This window comes from Ornithorhynchus anatinus, chromosome 7, assembly GCF_004115215.2.
Source record: "Ornithorhynchus anatinus isolate Pmale09 chromosome 7, mOrnAna1.pri.v4, whole genome shotgun sequence".
Lineage (NCBI taxonomy): Eukaryota > Metazoa > Chordata > Mammalia > Monotremata > Ornithorhynchidae > Ornithorhynchus > Ornithorhynchus anatinus.
In genome coordinates, this window is record NC_041734.1 from 80,263,607 (window position 1) to 80,288,452 (window position 24,846).

A 24,846-nucleotide genomic window follows, 5' to 3' on the forward strand; every position below is an offset into this window, starting at 1 on the left:
CAAGTAAATCGGGTTGGGCAGAGTCCCTGGCCCATGTGGGACTCTAAATCTCCACCCCCATTTGACAGATGAGGGAACCGAGGCCCAGAGAAGTGAAGTGACTGGCCCGAGGTCACCAAGCAGGCAAGTGGCAGAGCAGAGATTAGAACCCAGGGCCTTCCGACTCCCAGGCCCGTGATCTAACCGCTAGGCCGTGCTGCTTGGCACATAGGAAGCGTGTAGTAAATACTTCAAATATTATTATTGTGGCCTAGGGGAAAGAGCCTAGGCTGGGAGTCAGGAGACCTGGGTTCTAGCCCCGGCTCCGCCAGTGGCTCGCTCTGTGACCTCGGGCAAGTCACTTAACTCCTTTGGGCCGCAGTTTCCTGATCTGCAAAATATCCTTGGGCAGAGCAGTGACGGTGTCCGATCTCACCGTTGTACCTTCCAAGCGCTTAATACAGTCCTCTGCCCAGGGTAAGCGCTCAATAAATCCGACTGAATGAGTGAATGATGATCTGGAATCTACCCCAGGGCGTAGCGCGGTGTTTGGTGTTTGGTAAGTGCTTAATAAATATCCTAATGAAGAGGATCACCTCCTTCCTGTATAATATAAAGAAGCCCCGGGGGTTTGCGTGCAGAGGTTTGTAGTTAAATACCGTTGATTGATGGATTTTTTAATGGTATTTGTTAAGCGCTCACTACCTGCCAGGCCCTATACTAAGCGCTGGGGTGGGTACAGGCTAACCAGGTTGGACACCGTCCCTGTCCCACACGGGGCTCGCAGTCTTATTCCCCATTTTCTACATGAGGGAATTGAGGCCCAGAGAAGTGAAGTGACTCGTCCAAGGTCACCCAGCAGGCGAGTGGCAGAGCTGGGATGAGAACTCAGGTCCTTCCGATTCCCAGGCGTGGGCTCTACCCATGGGGCCGCATTGCTTCTCCACTAGGCCCTACTGCTTCTTTCTTTCCTTCCTTCCTTCCTTAGCGCTGGGGTAATAATAAAATAGCCATGGTATTTATTAAGCACTTACTATGTGCCGAGCACTGTTCTAAGCGCTGGGGTGGATACAAGCTAATGAGGTCGTCCCACGTGGGGCGCGCAGTCTTCATCCCCATTTTCCAGATGAGGGAACTGAAGCACAGACAAGTGACTTGCCCAAGGTCACACAGCTGACAAGCGGCAGAGCCGGGATTAGAACCCATGTCCTCTGACTCCCAAGCCCGGCCTCTTTCCACTAAGCCACGTAGGTCATCAGTTTGCCCCCGTGGGGCTCCCAGTCCTAATCCCCAGGGCATTTGTTAAGCACTTACCATGTGCCCAGCGCCCTTCTGTGCGCTTGGGGAGATACGAGGTGATCAGGTGGTCCCCCTTGGGGCTCCCGGCCTTCATCCCCATTTTCCAGATGAGGGAACTGAGGCCCAGAGAAGTGAAGTGACTTGCCCAGAGTCACACAGCAGGCCGGGGCGGAGCCGGGATTAGAACCCTCGTCCTCTGACTCCCAAGCCCGGCCTCTTGCCGCTAAGCCACGCTCCTTGAGGGCAGGAAACGCGTCTACCAACTCCGTTGTACTGCCCGTCTTCCAAATCCTTCGGACGGCGCTCTGCACGGAGTCAGCGCCCAATAGATAACATCGATCGGTAAATACTGTTGATGACAGAGCACCGCGTACTAAGCGCTTGGGTAAGTACGCTGCAGCATAGAGTTGATAGGTGCAGCCTGGCGTAGTGGACCGAACCCAGGCCTGGGAGTCAGAAGGCCACGGGTTCTAATCCCGGCTCCGCCACTTGTCTGCCGTGCGGCCTCGGGCAAGTCGCTTCACTTCTCTGGGCCTCAGTTTCCTCATCTGGAAAATGGGGATGAAGACGGGGAGCCCCGTCTGGGACAGGGACCGGGTCCAATCCGATCTCCCCGTGTCTACCCCAGCGCTTAGAGGGGCGCCTGGCACGTACTCGGCGCTTAACAGATACCACAGTCATCATTTTTATAGATACAAGGGCGGGGAAGGTGCCTGCTTATTGCTGTATTGTCCTCTCCGGAGCGTTTAGGACAGGGTCCTGGGCACGGTGAGTGCTCAATAAATACGATCGAATGGATTGAATGAACGGACAGGGAGCTCTCGACATCCAAATAAAGGACAAGTGGAGCAAACGGTAGAGGAGACGGCTAGATATATGAGGGTTGAGGGGCGGGGGATGGGTCTATCTCTGGTTATAGGGCAGTCTCCCAAAGCGTTCGGTACAGCGCTCCGCAGTCGCAAAGCGCGCAATAAGTACGATGGAATGGAGGAAGGGTTCCGCGACCAAGCCCGTAGTTGAGGCGGAGGGGAGATGGTAGGGGAAAGAGGGCATGGTAAGGAGAAGCCCATCTTCTTGGCGGTGAGGGCCCGGAGAGGTTCGGCCACCCGCCCCACGAGGTCCCACGGCGGGCCGGCGGCGGAGCCGGGATCAGAACCCAGGTCTCCCGACCCGCGCTCCGCTGTTCTTTCCATTAAGCCTCGCTTTCTCCCTGCCCCGTCCTTCCCTGGAGCAAGACAGGACCGCCGATTTGAAGAAATGGCATTTATAGCATCAATTTAACGTTCAGTTCGGTGAGATTATAATAAAAAGTGTGGTATCTGGTAAGCACTTACTTTGGGTCAAGCACTGTAATAAACCCTGGGGTAGGTACAAGGTCATCAGGTTGGACGTGGGGCTCACGGTCTCAATCGGAGAAGCCGGCCGGCCTAGCGGCTAGATCCCGGGCCTGGGCTTCGGAAGGACCTGGGTTCTCATCCCAGCTCTGCCTCCCGTCTGCTCTGTGACCTCGGGCGAGTCACTTGACTTCTCTGTGCCTCAGTTCCCTCATCTGTCGAATGGGGATGGAGACCGTGAGCCCCACCCGGGACGGGGACCGTGTCCCACCCGATTTGCTCGGCCCCACCCCAGCCCTTAGAACAATGCCCGGCACATAGTCGGAGCTTAAATAATAACAGTAACGTTGGTATTTGCTGCTATGTGCCAAGCGCTGTTCCGAGCGCTGGGGGAGATACAGGGTCGTCAGGTAGTCCCACGGCGGGCTCCCGGCCTCCATCCCCATTTTCCGGACGAGGGAACTGAGACCCAGCGAAGCGACTCGCTCCACAGTCACCCAACCGGCAAGCGGCGGAGCCGGGATCAGAACCCACGACCTCCGACTCCCCGGCCCGGCCTCTTTCCGCTGAGCCCCGCTGCTTCGTGCCATCCTCATTATGATTATGAGTCCCCACTTTCCAGATGAGGGAACCGAGGCCGAGGAATCGAAGTGACTCACGCGGGGGGGGGGGGGGGGGGCGCAGCAGACCCGCGGCCCAGCCGGGCCGAGGAGCCAGGCAGCGTCCTCGGCGGCGCGACGTGGCCGCTGAGGGGTTTTACTCTTTTTCTTTTCAGTCATCAACGGCCACACGCTCTGTTTGCGGCTCCTGCTGGAAATCGCCGACAACCCAGAGATCGTCGACGTGACGGACGCCATGGGGCAGTGAGCGACCTCCCCTTCCCCCCTCTCCCTTCTCCCCCCTCCTCCCTTCCCCCCCCCCCCTCAGTCATTCCTTCGTTCGTTCGATCGGTGGCATTTATTGAGCGCCTACTGTGCGCCGAGCCCTGTACGGAGCGCTTGGGAGAGGACAAAATCACACTAAACGGACACCTTCCCTGCCCACGACCGACTCCCCCGCTCCCTCTCCCCTTCAGCGTGGCCTAGTGGAAAGAGCCCGGGAGCCTGAGGACCTGGGTTCGAATGCCGGCCCCACCGCTTTCCTGCCGTGTGACCTTGGGTGACTCACGTCTTGACTTCTCTCGTGGCTCAGTGGAAAGAGCCCGGGCTTCGGAGTCAGAGGTCACGGGTTCGACTGCCGGCTCTGCCACTTGTCAGCTGTGGGACCGTGGGCGAGTCGCTTCACTTCTCGGTGCCTCAGTTACCTCACCTGTCAAATGGGGATTAACTGTGAGCCTCACGTGGGACGACCCGATTATCCTGTATCTCCCCCAGCGCTTAGAACGGTGCTCTGCACATAGTAAGCGCTTAACAAATGCCAACATTATTATTATTATCATTCTCCGGGCCTCGGTCGCAAAATGGAGTTCGCTACCCCTTCTCCCTCCTACGTAGACCCCCGAGTCCCGTGTGGGTCGGGGTCAGTGTCCGACCTGATGATAATAGTAATAATAATAATAATAATGATGTTGGTATTTGTTAAGCGCTTACTAGGTGCAGAGCACTGTTCTAAGCGCTGGGGGAGATACGGGGTCATCGGGTCGTCCCACGTGAGACTCACAGTTAATCCCCATTTTCCAGATGAGGCGACTCGCCCACAGTCGCACAGCTGCCAAGCGGCAGAGCCGGGATTCGAACCCATGACCTCGGACTCCCAGGCCTGGGCTCTCTCCACTGAACCACGCTGACGGTACTCGTTAAGCGCTTACTATGTGCTAAGCACTGTTCTGAGTGCTGGTGTGGATACCGGGTATTCAGGTGGTCCCACGTGGGGCTCACAGTTTCAATCACCATTTAACAGATGAGGTCACTGAGGCACAGAGAAGATAAGTGGCTTGCAAAAGGTCACCCAGCAGACAGGTGGCGGAGCCAGGATTAGAACCCACGTCTTGTGTCTCCCAAACCCGGGCCCTTGCCTCTGACCTGCCCTGACACTTAGTCTATAGTAAGTTCTTCGCAAGAAGCGGCGTGGCTCACGGGAAAGAGCCCGGGCTTTGGAGTCAGAGGTCATGGGTTCGAACTCCGGCTCTGCCACTCGTCGGCTGTGTGACTTTGGGCGAGTCACTTCACTTCCCGGTGCCTCAGTGACCTCATCTGTAAAATGGGGATGAAGACCGTGAGCCCCACGTGGGACGACCCGATTCCCCCATGTCCACCCCAGCGCTTAGAACAGTGCTCGGCACATAGTAAGCGCTTAACAAATACCAACATTATTATTATTATTATTATTAAGAAGCAGCATGGCCTAGTGGCTAGAGGTCATGGGTCCAATCCTCGCTCTGCCCCTGTCTGCTGTGTGACCTTGGGCCAGTCACTTCACTTCTCCGGGCCTCAGTTCCCCCATCTGTAAAATGGGGATGGAGACCGTGAGCCCCACGCGGGACAGGGTCCGTGTCCAGCCCGATTTACCTGTATCAGCCCGAGTGCTTAGTACGGTTCCTGGCACGTAGTAAGCACTTAAGAAATACTCAGTTATCGTTACCTCACTTTCCTCCTCTGTCAAATGGGGATGAAGACTGTGAGCCCCACGTGGGACAGGGAAGGGGTGCAACCTCGTTAGCTTGGATCCGCCCCAGCGCTTAGTACAGGGCCCGACACATAATGAGCACTTAATCGGTACCATCAGAGAGCACCGTTCTAAGCCCTGGGGTAGATACAAGGTAATAATAATAATGAGAATCATTTGCTCACGAGCAGATCGGGTTGGACACAAAGTCCGAGGTCCCGGGGCCAGCATTAGAACCCAGGTCCTCTGGCGTAGTGGCAACACCCTGGGCCCAGGAGCCAGAAGGTCATGGGTTCTAATCCCGGCTCCGCCACTTCTCTTCTGGGTGACCCGGGGCAAGTCGCTTGACTTCTCTGGGCCTCAGTCCCCTCCTCTGTAAAATGGGGATGGAGACTGCCAGCCCCACGTGGGTCGGGGACTGCGTCCAGCCCCATTTGCTTGGATCCGACCCAGCGCTTAGTACAGGGCCTGGCACACAGTGAGCGCTTAACAAATACCGTCATTATTATTATTATTATTATTATTTACTTGCCCCAGATCATCCAGTCACCCAGCAGACAAGCGGCGGAGCCGGGATTAGAACCCATGACTTTCTGACCCCCGGGGCTCTACCCACTACCCCACGCTGTCTTTCTCATTATGGGGGATCAGTGGGGGTTGGGACCCCCCCCCCGCCCCCAAACACACACACGCTGTCCCTCGAGGACGCGGGAGGGGTTTCCACGCCGAGCCGACCGTCTTCCCGCCGCTCACGGGCACCGGGAAGCCGCCGGGGGGAAAACCGGGGGGATCCAGGGGCGGGGGGCTTCTCTGACGGCCCCCCGTCTCCGCCCGTGTCTCTCAGGACCCCCCTGATGCTGGCCGTCGCCTACGGGCACATCGACGCCGTCTCCCTGCTCCTGGAGAAAGACGCCTCGGTGGACGCGGTGGACCTGACCGGCTACACGGCCCTTCACAGAGGGGTGACCTCACCTCTTCCTCTTCCCAATAAGAATAATAATTTGGGATTTGTCAAGCGCCGACTAGGTGCCAGGCGCCGTCCTAAGCGCCGGGGCGGGGACAAGCGGATGGGGCCGGACGCAGTCCCCGTCCCGCGTGGGGCTGACGGTCTCCGTCCCCATTTTTCGGTTGGGGGAACTGGGGCACGGAGAATAAGAGTAATAACCGTGATGTCTGTTGAGCGCCGACTGTGGGCCAGACGCTGTACTGAGCGCCGGGGCGGAGCCGAGCCGGTCGGGTGGGACGCGGTCCCCGGCCCACGCGGGGCCGACGGTCTCCGTCCCCATTTGCCGGATGAGGGAGCCGAGGCCCGGAGAGGCGAAGCGACCCGCCCCGGCGGACGGGTGGCGGAGCCGGGGACCTTCCGACCCCCCGGGCCCGGGGTCTGACCGGAGGGCCGCGCCGTGCGTCCGTTTCAGATCGTGACGGGTCACGAGGAGTGCGTCCAGATGCTGCTGGAGCAGGAGGTGTCCGTCCTGTGCAGGGACGCCCGGGGCCGCACGGCGCTGCACTTGGCCGCCGCCCGCGGCCACGCCGCCTGGCTGGGCGAGCTGCTCGCCCTGGCCCTCGCCCAGGACGACTGCTCCTTCGGCGACAAGCAGGGCTACACCCCGCTGCACTGGGCCTGTTACAACGGTGCGTCCGACCCCCCGGCCCCCGACCTCAGCCGGGGCGTCCGTTACCCCCCGCCCCCCTCACCCTTGACCTCTGCCCTCACCTGCCCACTCCGCCTCCGGGCGGACCCTCTCCGGCACCCCCCCCCCCCGCGATTCGAACCCTGACCTCCCTCGATTCCCCCAGGCAACGAGAGCTGTTTAGAGGTCCTTCTGGAGCAGAAGTGTTTCCGCGAGTTCAACGGAAACCCCTTCACCCCGCTGCACTGCGCCGTGTGAGTCGGGCCGACGGGAACGGCCGGGGCCCGGACGCGGGGAGGGACCCGGCGCCCGGACGGCCGGGCGCGGGGCTCGGGACGGGGGGTCGGGGTCGCTCCCCTCGCCGGGAAAACTACGGCTTTCCGCCACCTGGGAAGAGCCCCGAAGGCCGGGTGAGAGACGTGATTGAGGGGGATTAAAAGATTTCATATGATAATGATAGTAAAGGCATTTGTTGAGCATTTACTACGTGCCAAGCACTGTCCCGAGCGCTGGGGTGGACGCGGGGTCATCGGGTTGTCCCACGTGGGGCTCCCGGTCTTCATCTGGATCTTACAGATGAGGTCACTGAGGCGCACGGGCTCTAACCGCTAGGCGACGCGGCTTCTGGCCGGTGCGGGTAGACGCCCGCCGTCAGAATGGAGAGGCCTGGTTGAGAAGCAGCGCGGCTCAGCGGCAAGAGGCCGGGCTTGGGAGTCGGAGGTCGTGGGTTCTAATCCCGCCTCCGCCACTTGTCAGCTGGGTGACTTGGGGCACTTCACTTCTCTGTGCCTCAGTTCCCTCATCTGGAAAACGGGGATTAAAACTGTGAGCCTCACGGGGGACAACCCGATGACCCTGTATCTCCCCCAGCGCTCAGAACAGTGCTCGGGCACACAGTAAGCGCTTAACAGATGCCATCATTATTTATTATTCAGTCAGTCAATCGGTAGCATTGGTAAGAGCTGCCGAGTGCTTAGTACAGTGCTCTGCACAAAGTAAGCGCTCAATAAATACTATTGAATGAATGAGCTTGAGAGAAGACATTATGAGAGAGTTTGACCAAGGCGAAAAATCGCAAGCGTGATCCTTACCGTCGGGGAGCTTCCTCTCTACTGAGCGCTTGGGAGAGGGCGGTCATAATAATAATAATGTTGGTATTTGTTAATAATAATAATAATAATGTTGTTAAGCGCTTACTTTGTGCCGTTCGGTCATAATAATAATAATGTTGGTATTTGTTAATAATAATAATAATAATAATAATGTTGTTAAGCGCTTACTTACCGTTCTAAGCGCCGCCGGGGGAGATACAGGGTCATCGGGTCGTCCCACGTGAGGCTCCCGGTCTTCATCCCCATTGAACAGATGAGGGAACTGAGGCCCAGAGAAGTGAAGTGACTTGTCCAAAGTCACCCAGCTGATGGGGGCGGGGGCGGGATTAGAACCCACGACCTCCGACTCCTAAGGCCGGGCTCGTTCCGCTGAGCCCCGCTGCCTACCCTCGAGGACCTTGGAGAGGCGGGGGTCGTGAAGGGAACCGAGCTCCCGCGGAACGCCGCGTCTCCGTGTCGGTTGTAGGATGAACGACCATGAAAACTGTGCCTCGTTGCTGCTTCAGACCATCGACTCCAGCATCGTCAACTGCACGGACAACAAGGGCCGGTGAGTGACTCGGCCGCTTCTCCTCGGGGCGGGGCGAGCCCGGCCCGGCCCCGTCAGGCAGGCGATCGATCCGTCCGGGCTCTCCGCTGAGCGCTTACTCCGCGCACGGCACCGGGCGGAGCGCTTGGGGGGAGACAGCGGAACAGTCGACGGACGCATTCGCCGCCCACGACGCGCCTCCGGTCTCCGACGTTCGTAGAAATCAATAAATGACGGAGCTGGTTCTAGGCTCTGAGCCCGTCGTTGGGTAGGGATTGCCTCTAGCCGTTGCCGAATCGTACTTCCCGAGCGCTTAGTACAGAGCTCTGCACACAGCGCTCGATAAATACGATCGAATGAATGACTACACGACAGTGGTGCGGGGCTGGAAAGCGGGATGAGAAAGGGAGTGGGAGAAGAGGAAAGGAGGGTGCCGTCAGGGAAGGCCTCCTGGAGGAGAGGGGCCTTCAGTAAGACTTGGAATAATAATAATGACGATGGCATTTGTTAAGCGCTTACTCTGTTCTAGGCACTGGAGTAATAATGTTGGTATTTGTTAAGCGCTTACTATGTGCAGAGCACCGTTCTAAGCGCTGGGGAGACACAGGGTCATCAGGTCGTCCCACGTGGGGCCCACAGTTAATCCCCTTTTTCCAGATGAGGTCACCGAGGCCCAGAGAAGTGAAGCGACTCGCCCACAGTCGCGCAGCTGACAGGTGGCAGAGTTGGGATTCGAACCCATGACCTCTGACTCCCAAGCCCGGCCTCTTTCCACTGAACCACGCTGCTTCGGACACAGGGTCATCAGGTCGTCCCCCATGGGGCTCCCAGTCTTCGTCCCCATTTTCCGGATGAGGTCACTGAGGCTCAGAGAAGTGAAGTGACTTGCCCACAGTCACCCAGCGGACGTGGCGGCGGCGGGATTAGAACCCACGACCTCCGACTCCCAAGCCCGGGCTCTTTCCACCGAGCCACGCTGCTGAAGACGGGGAGGGGGATCGTCTGTGGGATTTGAGGAGGGAGGGCGCCCCGGGGCGGAGGCGGGACGAGGGCCAGGAGTCGGCACTGGGATGGACGAGATGGAGGCCCCGGGAGAAGGTGGACATTAGAGGAGCTCACAGATACCAACCCGTGGTATCTACTGAGTGCTTACTACATACGGAGCACTGGATTAAGCGCTTGGGAGAGAACCGTAGACCGGAATCGGCGCTCACGTTCCCTGCCCATGACGAAGCAGCGGGACTCGGTGGAAAGAGGCCGGGCTTGGGAGTCAGAGGTCATGGGTTCGAATCCCGGCTCCGCCACTTGGCAGCTGGGCGACCGTGGGCGAGTCGCTTCACTTCTCCGGGCCTCGGTGACCTCATCTGGAAAATGGGGCTGAAGACCGGGAGCCTCACGTGGGGCGACCCGATGACCCCGTATCTCCCCCGGCGCTTAGAACGGTGCTCGGCACAGAGTAGGCGCCTGACAAATACCAACATTCTTATCCGTATGATGCGCTCAGGGTCTAAATGGGGAAATGGACATGAATAGGAATAAAGAGGTGATTTATAATATACAAGTTCAAGATATGGAAATGATAGTAATAACGGTGATATATGTTAAGCCCTTACTTTGTTCATTCATTCAGTCAGTCATTTATTGAGCGCCTACTACGTGCAGAGCACTGTACTGAGCGCTTGGAATGGACAATTCGGTAACAGATAGACGCAATCCCTTGCCCAACGACGGGCTCACCGTCTGCTACGTGCCAGGCACTGTACTAAGCACTTGGGAGAGAACAATCCCGGCCCCGCCACTTGTCAGCTGTGTGACTTTGGGCAAGTCACTTCGCTTCTCGGGCCTCGGTGACCTCATCTGCCGAACGGGGATGAAGCCCATGAGCCTCATGTGGGACAACCTGATTACCGTATATCTCCCCCAGCGCTTAGAACGGTGCTGGGCACATAGTAAGCGCTTAACGAATACCCTCATCATCCTCATCAGCAATAAAACAGAATTAGCAGACACGTTCCCCGCCCATTCCCTGACTGAGCCCCACTTTTCCTCTCCTCCCGCTCCCTTCCGCGTCGCCCCGACTCGCTCCCTTTCGTCATCCATCCCCTTGATTCTATTTATTGCTATCGTTTTTGTCTGTCCGTCTCCCCCGATTAGACCGCGCGCCCGTCAGTGGGCAGGGACCGTCTCTAGCTGTTATCGATTTGCACATTCCAAGCGCTTAGTCCAGTGCTCGGCACCTAGTAAGCGCTCAATCAATACTATTGAATGAATGAATGAATCCCCCCTCCCGGCCCTGCATCGCTCACGTCCACGTCCACGCTCATTTCTTCATTTCTCTATTTCTTTATGTGCATTAATGCCTGTCTCCCCCTCCGATACCACTCATAACCATGGTATTGCGGTATCGGACTTTCCAAGCGCTTAATCCAGTGCTCTGCACAGAGTAAGCGCTCAATAAGTGCTGTCGAATGAACGAATGAATGAAGAGACCGTTTTCCGTCCGCCCTCAGGACGCCGCTCCACGCCGCGGCTTTCGCCGACCACGTGGAATGCCTGCACCTCCTGCTGAGCCACCGGGCCCCCGTGAACGCCGTGGACCACTCCGGGAAGACCGCCCTCATGATGGCGGCCCAGAACGGGCAGGCGGGAGCCGTGGGTAATGATGATGATAATCATGTTGGTATTCGTTAAGCGCTTACTGTGTGCTAAGCGCTGGGGCAGGTGCGGGGTCATCAGGTTGCCCCGCGTGGGGTCACAGTCTTCATCCCCATTTGACAGATGAGGTAAACCGAGGCCCAAAGTCACACAGTGGACAAGTGGTGGCGACGGAATTAGAACCCACAACCTCAGACTCCCAAGCCCGGGCTCTTACCACTGAGCCAAGCCGCTTCGGAGCGCCACGGCCGGAAATGGAAAAATAATAATAATGACGGCATTTCTTAGGAGGTGCTTAACGTGTGCTCTTGTCTACCCGTCTCCCCCAATTAGACCGTAAGCCCATCAAAGGGCAGGGACTGTATCTGTTGCCGATTTGTACATTCCAAGCGCTTAGCACAGTGCTCTGCACGTAGCAAGCTCTCAGTAAATGCTATTGAATTGAGTACTGTTAGAGAAGCAGCGTGGCTCAGTGGAAAGAGCGCGGGCTTGGGAGTCAGAGGTCACGGGTTCTAATCCCGGCTCCGCCGCTACTCAGTTGTGTGACCTCGGGAAAGTCACTTGACTTCTCCGTGCCTCAGTTACCTCATCTGTCAAATGGGGATTAAAAAACCTGTGAGCCCCACGTGGGACAACCTGATCACCTCGTATCCCCCAGCGCTTAGAACAGTGCTTTGCACATAGTAAGCGCTTAACAAATATCACAGTTTATTTTTATTTTTACTGTGCTAAGCGCTGGGGTAGATGCAGGTTAATCAGTCTTCGTCCCCATTTGACAGACGAGGTAAATAATAATAATAATAATGTTGGTATCTGTTAAGCGCTTACTATGTGCCGAGCACCGTTCTAAGCGCTGGGGTAGACATAGGGGAATCGGGTCGTCCCACGTGGGGCTCACAGTCTTAATCCCCATTTTACAGATGAGGGAACTGAGGCACAGAGAAGTGAAGCGACTCGCCCGCGGTCACACAGCCGACAAGTGGCCGAGCCGGGATGCGAACTCATGAGCCCTGACTCCAAAGCCCGTGCTCTTGCCACTGAGCCACGCTGCGGAGGAAGCAGGAGAATAGAGAGCTAGGAGGAAGTGAGGTTCAAACTTAAATCTCTTGAAACCTAAAGGTAGGAAGGCTTTCCGGAGGAGGAGAAGGGCCTGGGGGAGTCCAAGAAAAGCAGCGTGGCTCAGTGGAAAGAGTCCGGGCTTGGGAGTCAAAGGTCGTGGGTTCTAATCCCACCTCCGCCACCTCTCACCTCTGTGACTTTGGACCAGTCGCTTCACTTCTCTGTGCTTCAGTTCCTTCCTCTGTGAAATGGGAATGAAGCCTGTGAGCCCCAAGTGGGACGACCCGATGACCTTGTATCTACCTCAGCGCTTAGAAGAGCGCTTGGCACATAGCAAGCGCTCAACGAATACTATTATTATTCTTATTAAGAGGGCAGAGAAGTCGAGATGGAGTCAGAACAGAGAGGACCACAGCAGCTGTAGCAGAGAGGATCTCTGGAGGCCTGAGGAGGAGAGAGAAATCGGTGGTATTTTTTAAGCACCGACTATGTGCCAGACGCTGTCCTAAACTCTGGGGAAGACACAAGCTAATCGGGTTGGACAGAGTCCCTGTCCCACAGAGGGCTCGTGGTCTTGGTACCCATTTTACAGATGAGGTAACTGAGGCCCAGAGAAGAGAAGCGACTCGCCCACGGTCACACGGCAGACGTGTGGCAGAGCCGGGATTAGAACCCAGGTCCTCTGACTCCCAGGCCCGGGCACCTCTCGCGAGGCTTCTCGGAGGATCCGGATCGTAGGGTATTTGGGGGGCAGAGGAGTCAGGATGGAGTCGGAAGAGGGAGGAAAGAATCTGAGAAACCCGAGAAGGAGCGTGGCCTAGCGGCCAGAGCACCGCCTTCGGAGTCAGAGGGCACGGGTTCTAATCCCGGCCCTGCCACTCGTCTCCTGTGTGACCTTGGTCGAGTGACTTTGCGTCTCCGGGCCTCAGTTCCCTCATCTGTAAAATGAGGGTTAAGACCGTGAGCCCCCCCCCCCGTGGCCCCAACCTCATTTGCTTGTATCTACCCCGGCGCTTGGGACGGCGCTTGGCGCGTACTAAGCGCCTAACCGGTGCCACAGTTATTATTATCATTAGTTCGTAAGGTATCGAGGGGGCGGAGAAGTCAAGATGGAGTCAGAACAGAGAGGGGGACGGTAACTGCTGGCAGAGATGATCTCTGGAGGCCTAAGGAAGAGAGGGAAATCTAGGTCGGAGGGTGTCAAGGGGGCAGAGGATTCAAGATGGAGTCAGAACGTTCATTCTTTCAATCGTATTTATCGAGCGCTGTGTGCAGAGCGCTGTACTAAGCGTTTGGAAAGCCCAGTCGGGCAACGGATAGAGGCCATCCCTACCCCCCAGCGGGCTCACGGTCTAGAACGGGGGCAGACAGACAACAGAACAAGTAGACGGGCATCAATAGCATCGATACAGATAAATAGAATTATAGATATAGACACATCATAAAGTAAATAGAATAATAAATAGGTACAAATAGACGCAAGTGCTGTGGGAGAACAGAGGGGTGTGTGGTAGGTGCCAGAGATGATCTCTGGAGGCCAAAGGAGGGGAGAGAAATAATCATAATAATGTTGATATTCGTTAAGCACTTACTAGGTGCAGAGCACTGTTCTAAGCGCTGGGGGAAATACAGGGTCATCAGGTTGTCCCACGTGAGGCTCACAGTTAATCCAGCGTGGCGCAGTGGAAAGAGCACGGGCTTTGGAGTCAGGGCTCATGAGTTCGAATCCCGGCTCTGCCACTTGTCGGCTGTGTGACCGCGGGCGAGTCACTTAACTTCTCTGTGCCTCAGTTCCCTCATCTGTAAAATGGGGATTAAGACCGTGAGCCCCACGTGGGACGACCTGTTTCCCCTCTGTTTACCCCAGCGCTTAGAACAGTGCTCTGCACCTAGTAAGCGCTTAACAAGTACCAACATTATTATTATTATTATTATTATTATTAATCCCCATTTTCCAGTTGAGGGAACTGAGGCCCAGAGAAGTGAAGTGACTCGCCCACAGACCCCCCAGCTGACAAGTGGCAGAGACGGGATTCGAACCCGTGACCTCTGAGTCCCAAGCCCGGGCTCTTTCCACTGAGCCACACTGCTGTTAGAGAGGGGCGCATGTGGAAAGAACGGCCAAATGTCACCTGGAAAACGAACGATCGGGCCAATTTGCTGGCGCCGGAACAACAGGCTGGGGAATGAGCTGGCATTTTTCTTTGAGATTTTGCAAGAAGAGGGGGGTTTTCCCTGTGGGTGTTTGTTCTCAGTCAGATCCCTTCCCGCAAATGATCTGTGATCGCGTAACGGGACATTCTGTTCCTTCGGGAGTATCAGGGCTGGGTATTTTTTGACTTAATAATCATAATAATAATGATGGTATTTGTTAAGCGCTTCCTAGGTGCCAAGCACCGTTCTAAGCACTGGGGTAGATAGGAGGTGATCAGGTTGTCCCACGTGGGGCTCACGCTGTTAACCCCCATTTTACAGATGAGGGAACTGAGCCCCAGAGAAATGAAGTGGCCTGCCCAAAGTCACACCGCCGCCAAGCGGCGAAGCCGGGATTAGAACTCATGACCTCCGACTCCCAAGCCCGGGCTCTTGCCACTTAAGCTGTGCTTCTTCTCTCCTAGGGCCAACGATTCCAATCAAACAATCAGTGGTATTTATTGAGCGCTCACTGCATGCAGAGCCCTTGACTTAAGCACTTTGGTAGAAGACAATACAACGATAAACAAGACACGTTCCTTGCCCACGATGAGATTATAGCCTCAAAGTGGGGAGAGACGTTAATAGAAATAAATTATTCATTCAGTAGTATTTATTGAGCGCTTACCGTGTGCAGAGCACTGTATTAAGCACCCAGAAAGTACAATTGGGCAACAGATAGAGACCATCCCTACCCAACGATGGGCTCACGGTCTAAAAGGGGGGAGACGGACAACAAAACAAAAGAAGGAGTCAGGCATCAATACCGTCAAAAGAGATAAATAGGATCATAGATATAGACACACATCATCAATAAAATAAATAAGAGTGATAAATATGTGCAAATAGGCACAAGGGCTGTGGGGAGGGGAAGGGGGGAGAGTGGAGGGAGGGAGGGAGGCGGGGGGAAAGGGAGGGCTTAGTCCGGGAAGGCCTCCCGGAGGAGGTGAGCGCTCAGTAGGGCTTTGAAGAGGGGAAGAGAGGGAGTTTGGCGGAGGTGAGGAGGGAGGGCCTTCCGGGACGGCGGGAGGACGCGGGCGGGGGCTCGACGGCGGGCCGGGCGAGGAGGAGGCCCGGGGAGGAGGCGAGCGGCGGCGGAGGAGCGGAGCGTGCGCGCTGCCACGGAGGAGGACGGGAGGGAGGGAGGGGAGGCCGGAGGGGGCCGGGGGACGGACGGCTCGGACGCCAACGGCGACCGGTCTCTGTCCGATCCGGAGGTGGACGGGTCGCCGCCGGAGATCTTCGAGGAGGAGAGCGACAGGCCCACGGCCTTTCCGCAGAGAGATGATCCGGGCGGCGGAGGGAAATATAGACTGAAGCGGGGAGAGACGGGAGGAAGGGAGATCGGAAAGGATATGGACATAAATGCGGTGGCGCTGAGGGACGTGGGGGGATTCAGGGAAGCAAATCCACGTGGAAGGGCAGAGCAGAAGGGCGAGGAGAAGCGTCTCACTCCGTTGTCGACCGTGCTCTGTTGCAGAGGCTCTGGTGAACGTTGCCGACGTGGACCTTTCTATCAAGGATAAGGACTTGAACACCTCCTTGCATCTGGCTACAACTAAAGTAGGTAACGGCTTTGGCCGTGGTTTCGGTGGTACTCGATGTAACCTATCGGTCCGTCCGTCGGCGGTATTTATTGAGCGCTTAATGTTTGCGGAACGCTAAACGCCTGGGAGAGAAAAATCCAATCGACGCGGTGTATCTATTGAGTGCTCATTCTGCGTCGGGAGGATAAAGAGGCGGTTCTGCTTTGGAAATGGTTGCTCCTTTTGCGTGGGCGATCGGTCTGTCGTCTACGCTGAGCGCTCACTATGTACAGAGACTGTACTGAGCTCTTAATTATTGATCATAATTATGGTATTTTTTAAGTACTTATTATGTGCCAGACTCTGTACTAAGCGCTGGGGTGGATACAGGCAAATCACGTCGGACATGGGCCCTGTCCCGCAAAGGGCTCTCGCTCTTCATCCCCGTTGTACAGCTGAGGTAACTGAAGCCCAGAGAAGCGAAGTGACTGGCCCGAGGTCCCGCAGCAGACAAATGACAGAGCCAGGATTAGAACCCAGGTCCTTCTGACTCCCAGGCCCGGGCTCGCTCCACTAGGCCTCTCCGCTTCTGCTTTCCCCCGGAAGATCTTCAGTTCTGCATTTTAAATATTCCCCCGGAAACCGCCGGGAAATTTGCTTTTGCATCTTATTGGAGGAATTCATTTTAAAGTCGTTGGGTCGAGCTGAATCCCCTCCTCGTTTGCATCCCCCCCCCTTCGGTTTCCCTCCGGCATCGGCGGTATTTGAAACAATCGGGGGCTTTTCTGTTTTTGTGTTTCGATATTAGGGTCATGAGAAATGTGCCTTGTTAATTCTCAACAAGATTCAGGAACAGAACCTCATCAATGCAAAAAATAGCGCGTTGCAAACGTAAGTACTAACCCGGTTGCTAAAAAGCCAACATCCCCATGACGGTTGGAATTACCAAATGCCGCTATTATTATTATTATTATTATTAGCGCCCGGGAACAGGTTGACGTGGTTGGGAGTTATCGAAAGGAAGGTGAAATATGTCAGCTCGGGTCACCTACGGGATCCCGGAGGGACCCACGATTCCCTGAGGCAGCTTCGCTGACCGGTCTATGAAAATCAGAACCGAGGAGAACAGTGAAATCGCATTCGTCGCCCTGAATGTGAGGCGGGGGTGGAAGGGGGAGGACCAGAAGGAGGATCGGTTTCCATGGCAACGGGAGAAGGCCGGTGTGGAGCGCCGAGCTGACGTTGCCTGGAACTATTTCCCGGCCTCACGGGCAGAACATCTTCCCCGGAAATTCCAGAGGCGACGGGCCAAATCCTCGGGATAGATTTGAAAAGCACTTGAGCTCTTGATGTGAATAATCGTGGTTTCGTTCGGTACTTACTCCGTGGCAGGCACTCTTCTGAGCTCTGGGGTAGAATCAAGCAGATCGGGTTGGACGCAGTCCCTGTCCCACGTGGGGCTCACGGTCTCAATCCCCATTTTGCAGGTGAGGGAACTGAGGCCCACAGAAGTGAAGTCACTTGACCGAGGTCCCACAGCAGACAAGTGGCGGAGCCGGGATTAGAACCCGGTTCCTTCTGACTCCCAGGCCCAGGCTCTGTTCCACCGGGCCATGCTGCTTCTACATGATATGTGTCCAGATTGTTTTGGAATCAATTCCTTTTTCTTCTTTTTTTAAGGGTATTTAATAATAATGTTGTTGGAATTTGTTAGGCGCTTACTATGTGCCAAGCACTCTTCTAAGCGCTGGGGTAGATACAGAGGCATCAGGTCGTCCCACATGGGGCTCGCGGTCTTAATTCCCATTTTCCTGATGAGGTAACTGAGGCCCAGAGAAGTGACTTGCCCGAAGTCCCACAGCTGACAGGTGGCGGAGCCGGAATTAGAACCCACGACCTCTGACTCCCCAGCCCAGGCTCTTTCCGCTGAGCTACACTGCTTCTCATTTGGGCTTATTTGTATTTGTGCTTATTATGTGCCAATGCCAAGCTGGATCATCACCTCTCCTTTCCTCCCTCCCACCACCTGAGACGGGCCCTCAGAGAGCCTCGTGGCACTCAAGGGCCCTAGGCGCTGCCCAGATGAAAGAAATGGCCACCAGGCCTTGCCCTCGCCTCTCCTTTCCGCCCTCCATCTGCCCGAGCGGGCCCTCACAGGTCACCACGCCTCTCAGGGGCCCTAGGTGCCGCCCAGGTGACAAAATGACCTCCCGGGCCTTGCCCTCGCATCTTCTTCCCTCCCCGCGTGGCACGAGACGGACCCTCGGAGGTCATACGGCACTCAGGGGCTCTAGGCGCTGCCCAGATGACAAAATGGCCTGGCAGGCCTTGCCCTCGCCTCTCCTTTCCACCCTCCCTCTGCCCAGGATAGGCCCTCAGAGATCACCACTGCGTTCGAGGGCTCTAGGTGCTGCCCAGACGACAAAACGGCCTCCCAGGCCTCGCCCTCGGATCTTCTTTCCTCCCTTCCTCTGCCCAGGACAGGCCCTCGGAGATCATACAGCGCTCAGGGGCTCTAGGTGCTGCCCAGATGACAAAATGGCCTCCCAGGCCTCGCCCTCGCCTCTCCTTTCCTCCCTCCACCTGCCCACGATAGGCCCTCGGAGATCACACAGCGCTCAAGGGCCCTAGGTGCTGCCCAGATGACAAAATGGCCTCTCAGGGCTTGCCCTCACATCTTCTTTTCTTCCTACTGTGGCACGAGACAGACCCTCAGAGATCATACGGCGCTCAGGGGCTCCAGGTGCTGCCAGATGCCAAAATGACCTGGCAGGCCTCGCCCTCACCTCTCCTTTCCTCCCTCCTCCTGCCCGAGTCAGGTCCTCGGAGATGACCACGGCGCCCGGGAGCTCTAGGTGCCGCCCAGATGCCAAAACGGCCTGGCGGGCCTTGCCCTCGCCCCTCCTTTCCTCCCTCCCTCCGCCCTAGACAGGTCCTCAGAGATCACCACGGCGCTCAAGGCCCCCAGCTGCTGCCCAGCTGCCAAAATGGCCACCCAGGCCTTGCTCTCGCCCGTCCGCTCTTATCTGCCCGTCCTCCAGGCAGACGGAACTTTGTCTGCGGGAAGCCGACGGGTCTCTCCGCCCTCGGAAGAAGTCTGGCCACCGACCTCCTCCATTTCGGCACTGGCCTGGGCTTCCGACGCCCACGTCTCCCACCGAGTTGGGTCTCTCCGGTCTCAAGGGGCCGGCCCCGGGGCCGGGAACTTTCCAGAGGGGGTTTAACCGGGGCTCTGTCTTTCAGCCCTCTGCACATCGCTGCCCGGAACGGCCTGAAGAAGGTGGTGGAGGAGCTGTTAGCCAAAGGGGCCTGTGTGCTCGCCCTGGACCGGAATGGTAAGAGTGGAGTCCGACCTGGGAGTCCCCCGAGGCTCCCCGCCCTCGCCCCCGCCGGGGTTTCCCATCCGGAAGGAGCAGAGGGACGTGGGGGAGGAGGACGGTGGTCCGGGGGAGCCGGGCTCGGAGCGGGAAGTGGGAGGAGGGCGGCCCGGTCCGCCTCGGTTTCCCGTTCCCCGGCCCGGCGCCGCCGGGCCCACCGTTCCAACCTCTCTCACGGCGGGGCCGCGAGAATCCGGGAATTCCCGGAGCCACAAGGGCGGCCTCGGTCGGGAGCGCGGGCGGGGCGGCGTCTACGGACTCTCCCTCACCGAGCTGGAAAGTCCCCGCGTTCGGCCGACGGCTTTCGATACCCCTCGGCGCGGGGGTGGATCACCGCTCCCCGATCCTGCCCGTTTCCTCTTCCCGAGCGGCGGCGTCCGGGAGAGGAGCGGTCCCCTCGGCTCCTTCCCGGAAGGGTCTGGAGCCGGCTTTTCCTTTTTCGGGGGAACGAGCTGGTCCTTCCCCGGGGAGAAGGACCGAGCTCACGGCGCGGCGAGAGCTCGGACGACTGAAGCCGTGGGGAAAAGATGGGAGGGTTCGGCACAGGGATCCGCTCCGGGGCGTCGGCGAGCCCCGAGATCTGTCGCGCGCCACCGATCGAAACGCACGGCGCATCAACTCCACTCGGATAATAATATTCACTTCAATCGTATTTATTGAGCGCTTACTCCGTGCAAAGCATTGTCCTAAGCGCTTGGGAGAGGACAGCGCGACAGCAAATAGACACGCAGTAATGATTTTGGTATTAGGCGCTTAGTGTGTGCCGGGCACTGCACCAAACACTGGGGTGAATACGAGCAAATCGGGTTGCACCCAGTCCCTGTCCCACGTGGGGCTCGCGGTCTTAATCCCCATTTTACAGATGAGGGAACTGAGGCGCAGAGAGGTGAAGTGACTTGCCCAAAGGCACAGAGCAGACAAGTGGAGGCGGAATTAGAACCCAGGACCTTCTAATTCCTACACCCGTGCTCTAACTACTAGGCCACGCTGCTTCTCTGAACTGCTCGTTACAGGCCGTGGGTGAACTATTCAGGTTTATGTTTGTTTGTTTTTTCCATGGTATTTATTAAGCGCTTACTCTGTGCCAGGCACTGTCCTAAGCGCTGGGGTAGATATAAGGTGATCGGATTGGACACGGTCCATGTCCCACATGTGGCTCACCGTCTTAATCCTCATTTTACAAAGGAGGGAACTGAGGCCCAGAGAGGTCAAATGACTTACCCAAGGTCCCCCAGCAGAGAAGTGGCGCAGGTGGGATTCGAACCCAGGTCCTTCTGACTCCTAGGCCTGGGCTCTCTCCCCTAGACTTTCCCTCTAGACTGTAAGCTGGGAATCGGTCTTGTTATAGAGAAGCAGCGTGGCTCAGTGGAAAGAGCCCGGGCTTGGGAGCCTGAGGTCATGAGTTCGAATCCCGGATCTGCCACTTGTCAGCTGGGTGACCGTGGGCGAGTCACTTCACTTCCCTGTCCCTCAGTGACCTCATCTGGAAAATGGGGACGAAGACCGGGAACCTCACGTGGGACAACCCGATGACCCTGTATCTCCCCCGGCGCTTAGAATAGTGCTCTGCACATAGTAAGCGCTTCACAGACACCAACATTATTATCATCGCCCCGACTCCCTCCCTCCGCTCTCCCCGCTTCCCCTCCCCGCAGCCCTTGTGCCTATTTGTATATGTTATTTATTACTCGATTTATTTTATTAATGATGTGTCTCTATCTCTGATTCTGCTTATCTGTTTTGAGGGTAGTGATGCCCGTCTGCTTGTTTCGTTGTCTGTCTCCCCCGTTCTAATAATAGCGCTGGTATCTGTTAAGCGCTTTCTATGTACAGAGCACTGTCCTGAGCGCTGGGGGAGATACGGGGTCATCAGGTTGCCCCGGGTGAGGCTCCCAGTCTTCATTCCCATTTTCCAGATGAGGGAACTGAGGCCCAGAGAAGTGAAGCGATTTGCCCACAGTCGCCCAGCTGCCAAGTGGCAGAGCTGGGATTCGAACCCAACACCTCTGACTCCCAAGCCTGGGCTGTTTCCACTGAGCCCCGCTGCTCCTCTGGGCCGTGAGCCCGTCGTTGCGTAGGGATCGTCTCTTCCGGTTGCACTTCCCAAGCGCTTAGGACAGTGCTGTGCACACAGGAAGCGCTCAGTAAAGACGAATGAATGAATGAATGAACGGACGTAGTCGGTAGACGTGGCGCTTAGCCCATTGCTCTGCACGCAGTAAGCGCTCCATAAAGACGACTGAATGAATGAATGGATGGATGGACGTGGTCGGTAGACCTGAGCGCTTAGCCCAGTGCTCTGCGCGCAGTGAGCGCTCCATCAAGACGACTGAATGGATGGATGGATGGACGTAGTCGGTAGACCTGAGCGCTTAGCCCAGTGCTCTGCGCGCAGTAAGCGCTCCATAAAGACGACTGAATGAATGAATGAATGAATGGACGTAGTCGGTAGACCTGAGCGCTTAGCCCAGTGCTCTGCGCGCAGTAGGCGCTCCATCAAGACGACTGAATGAAATGGATGGAAGGACGTAGTCGGTAGACCTGAGCGCTTAGCCCAGTGCTCTGCGCGCAGTAGGCGCTCCATCAAGACGATCGAATGGATGCGTGGACGTAGTCGGTAGACCTGAGCGCTTAGCCCAGTGCTCAGCACGCAGTAGGCGCTCCATAAAGACGAGAGAAGTGAAGTGAGTCGCCCACGGTCCCACAGCTGACAAGTGGCAGAGTCGGGATTCGAACCCATGACCTCCGACTCCCAAGCCCGGCCTCTTGCCACTGAGCCGCGCTGCTTATGTGAGTGTGTCTGTCCCCCCAAGGTGAGAGCCCCCCCCAGCAAGATCTCCCGCCTCTTCCCCCTCGGCGTGTGGATTCCCTCCCTTTCCCGCCCACACTTCTCCCGCTCCCTTCCGTGTCACCCGAACTCGCTCCCTTTCTTCATCCACCGCTTAGGCCCACGCCCGTCTGTCAGTGCTTAGTGGCTGGAGCCCGGGCCTGGGAATCAGAAGGTCCTGGGTTCTAATCCCGGCTCCGCCACGGGTCTGCTGTGTGACCTTGCACGAGTCACTTCACTTCCCTGGGCCCGCGACCCCATCTGTAAAAGGGGGATAAGAGTGTGAGCCTCCTGTGGGACCGGGACTGTGTCCGGCCTGATTAATTCGATCATCTCCCCGCTGCTTAGAACAGTGCTTGGTATATAGTAAGCGCTTAGCGAAAATCGTCATCATTATTATTGTTATTCGCTTAACGAAAACCATCGTCATCCTTATTATTGTTATTATTAAGTTGATTGTGGGCAGGGAAGGTGCCTGTTATTTTTTTTTTAAAATAATAATTATTATCAGTACGGTATTTATTAAGCGCTTACTATGCGCCAGGCACCGTACTAAGCTCTGGTGCCGATCCAGGCAAATCGGGTTGGACCCGGTCCCTGTCCCCCGTGGGGCTCCCGGTCACCGTCCCCATCTTCCAGATAGCTGTTACCGATTTGTCCGTTCCAAGCGCTTGGTCCAGTGCTCCGCACATAGTAAGCGCTCAGTAAATACTATTGAATGAATGAATGAGGGAACTGAGGCCCAGAGGAGCGAAGCGACTTCCCCGAGGTCCCCCAGCGGACAGGCGGCGGAGCCGGCGTTAGAACCCACGACCTCCTGACTCCCAGGCCCGGGCTCTACCCACTAGGCCGCGCCGCTTCTATCGTCCCAGCGGTAAGCGTTCGCTCAGTAGGACCGACCGACTTGGCCCGACTTTTCACCCAGTCCTGACCCGTCTCCTGTTTCCCGAGACCCCCAGAGATGGATGATGATAATAATAACGTTGGTATCTGTGCAGAGCACCGTTCTAAGCCTCGGGGGAGATCCAGGGTCATCGGGTCGTCCCACGTGAGGCTCCCAGTCTTCGTCCCCGTTTTCCGGATGAGGCCACTGAGGCCCGGAGAAGTGAAGCGACTCGCCCACGGTCACCCAGCTGACGAGTGGCAGAGCGGGGATTGGCACCCACGACCTCCGACTCCCAAGCCCGGCCTCTTTCCCCTGAGCCCCGCTGCTTCTCTCATCTGTGGCCCGGCGGTCCCCCGGCCTCTTGAGGCCCCGTTGCTGCGTCCTCTAGACCGTGAGCGCGGTGTGGGCGGGGGTTGTCGGTCTTGGTTGCCGTACCGTCCTCTCCCAAGCGCCCAGTACGGTGCCGTGCACACGGTAGGCGCTCGGTAAACACGAAGGATCGAATGAAGGAATGGTTTGCCGCTCCCTGCCGCGCCCGCCCCCGCCCCCGGGTACTAACCACTGCCTTGTCTGCGTTTGTGTCGAGGTCACACCCCAGCCCTGGCCTGCGTGCCCAACGGAGACGTGGCTGCCTGCCTGGCACTCATTTTGGCTTCCATGACGCCCCTTTCTCCTTCCAGTTCCGTGACGACTCTCCACTGCGCCTCTCTTAAAAAAGACGGCCGGCGCGGGCCTCGGCTCGGCGCGGGCTCCCCGCCGGGCGGCGCGGCCGCCTCCCCGGGCGACCCCCCGGGGACCCCCGCGGGCCCGGAGGACGGGGACGACGAAAACGATTCGGATTCGGAGACGTTTTGACTCCGGCCCCGGGAAGAGCCGGCCCCCGAGGGCGCGGGCCGTCGGGGCGCCCGCCCGGCCTCCCCGACCCGGGCGGGGCGGGTTCGGCGACGGCCCGGGTCCGCGGGCTGACTCCCGGCGGAGGAGTCCGACGGCTCCCGAGGAAGCGGACCCCGGAGGACGCTCCGACTTGGGTTCGGGCCCCGGACGTCGCCGGGGAAGACCACCTCTCGGTTTAAGCGGAGACCGAGAAAGGACGCACGTGGAGTTTCCTCTTGGACGGCGTCGAGCCGGAACGGGGGGCGATCGGGGACACCGGGGTCCCCGCCGCCGTCTGCCCTCGGCTCCCCCGCCGTTCCGACGTCCGCGTGACGTGGGGGGGGGGGGGGGGGTTCGAGAGTCGCGGGATGGCCCCACCGGCCCCCCCGTCCTCTCTGCGTCCTTTCCTCGTGGCCCAAATCCTGTGGAATCTGTCCCGCGGACCGAAGGTTCACCTTGCCAAACCTTGCCCGGGTCGTGGCTACTGCCAGGGGGTCCGTAACGATAACGATGCCAGCCGTTAAGCGCCTGCTATGTGCCGGGCACTGTTCTGAGCGCTGGGGTGGATAATGATAACGATGGTATCTGTGAAGCGCTCAATGCGTGCCAGGCACTCTCCTCCTCAGCACGGGGGTGGATACGAGGAAATCGAGTCGGACCCGGCCCCCGCCCCCCCCCGTGGGGCTCGCGCTCTCGATCCCCGTTTTACGGAGGAGGGAACTGAGGCCCGGAGAAGTGAAGCGACCTGCCCGGGGTCACACGGCAGGCCCGTCTGCGGAGCCGGGATTAGAACCCGTGGCCTTCTGACTCCCGGGCCCGGGCTCTGTCCGCCGCACCGTCCGATCACACGCCGCCCAAGCTGAATCGACAGAGTGTCCTTACCGGGGAGGGCGGGGAAAACGCCATCTCGGTCGAAAATCGGAACCGATCGCCCCCCCGACCCAAGTCGAAACGGCGGT

The 24,846-nt window shown here is 57.6% G+C and overlaps 1 protein-coding gene across 3 annotated transcripts in view; it reads left to right on the forward strand.

The window, feature by feature from the left end:
• The window catches only part of ANKRD44 (ankyrin repeat domain 44), an 89,699-nt gene extending 65,221 nt beyond the window's left edge, over positions 1-24,478 (forward strand). For all 3 annotated transcript variants that reach the window (XM_029068739.1, XM_029068740.1, XM_029068744.1), the window contains exons 19-28: positions 3,388-3,475; positions 6,061-6,178; positions 6,635-6,851; positions 7,017-7,104; positions 8,429-8,512; positions 11,002-11,147; positions 15,879-15,961; positions 16,733-16,815; positions 19,168-19,259; positions 23,601-24,478. In XM_029068739.1, coding sequence (XP_028924572.1) covers positions 3,388-3,475; positions 6,061-6,178; positions 6,635-6,851; positions 7,017-7,104; positions 8,429-8,512; positions 11,002-11,147; positions 15,879-15,961; positions 16,733-16,815; positions 19,168-19,259; positions 23,601-23,869 — 1,268 coding nt within the window. In that variant the 3' untranslated portion in view covers positions 23,870-24,478. The remainder of the gene's footprint in view (positions 1-3,387; positions 3,476-6,060; positions 6,179-6,634; positions 6,852-7,016; positions 7,105-8,428; positions 8,513-11,001; positions 11,148-15,878; positions 15,962-16,732; positions 16,816-19,167; positions 19,260-23,600) is intronic.
• The last annotated feature ends 368 nt before the right edge of the window (positions 24,479-24,846 follow it).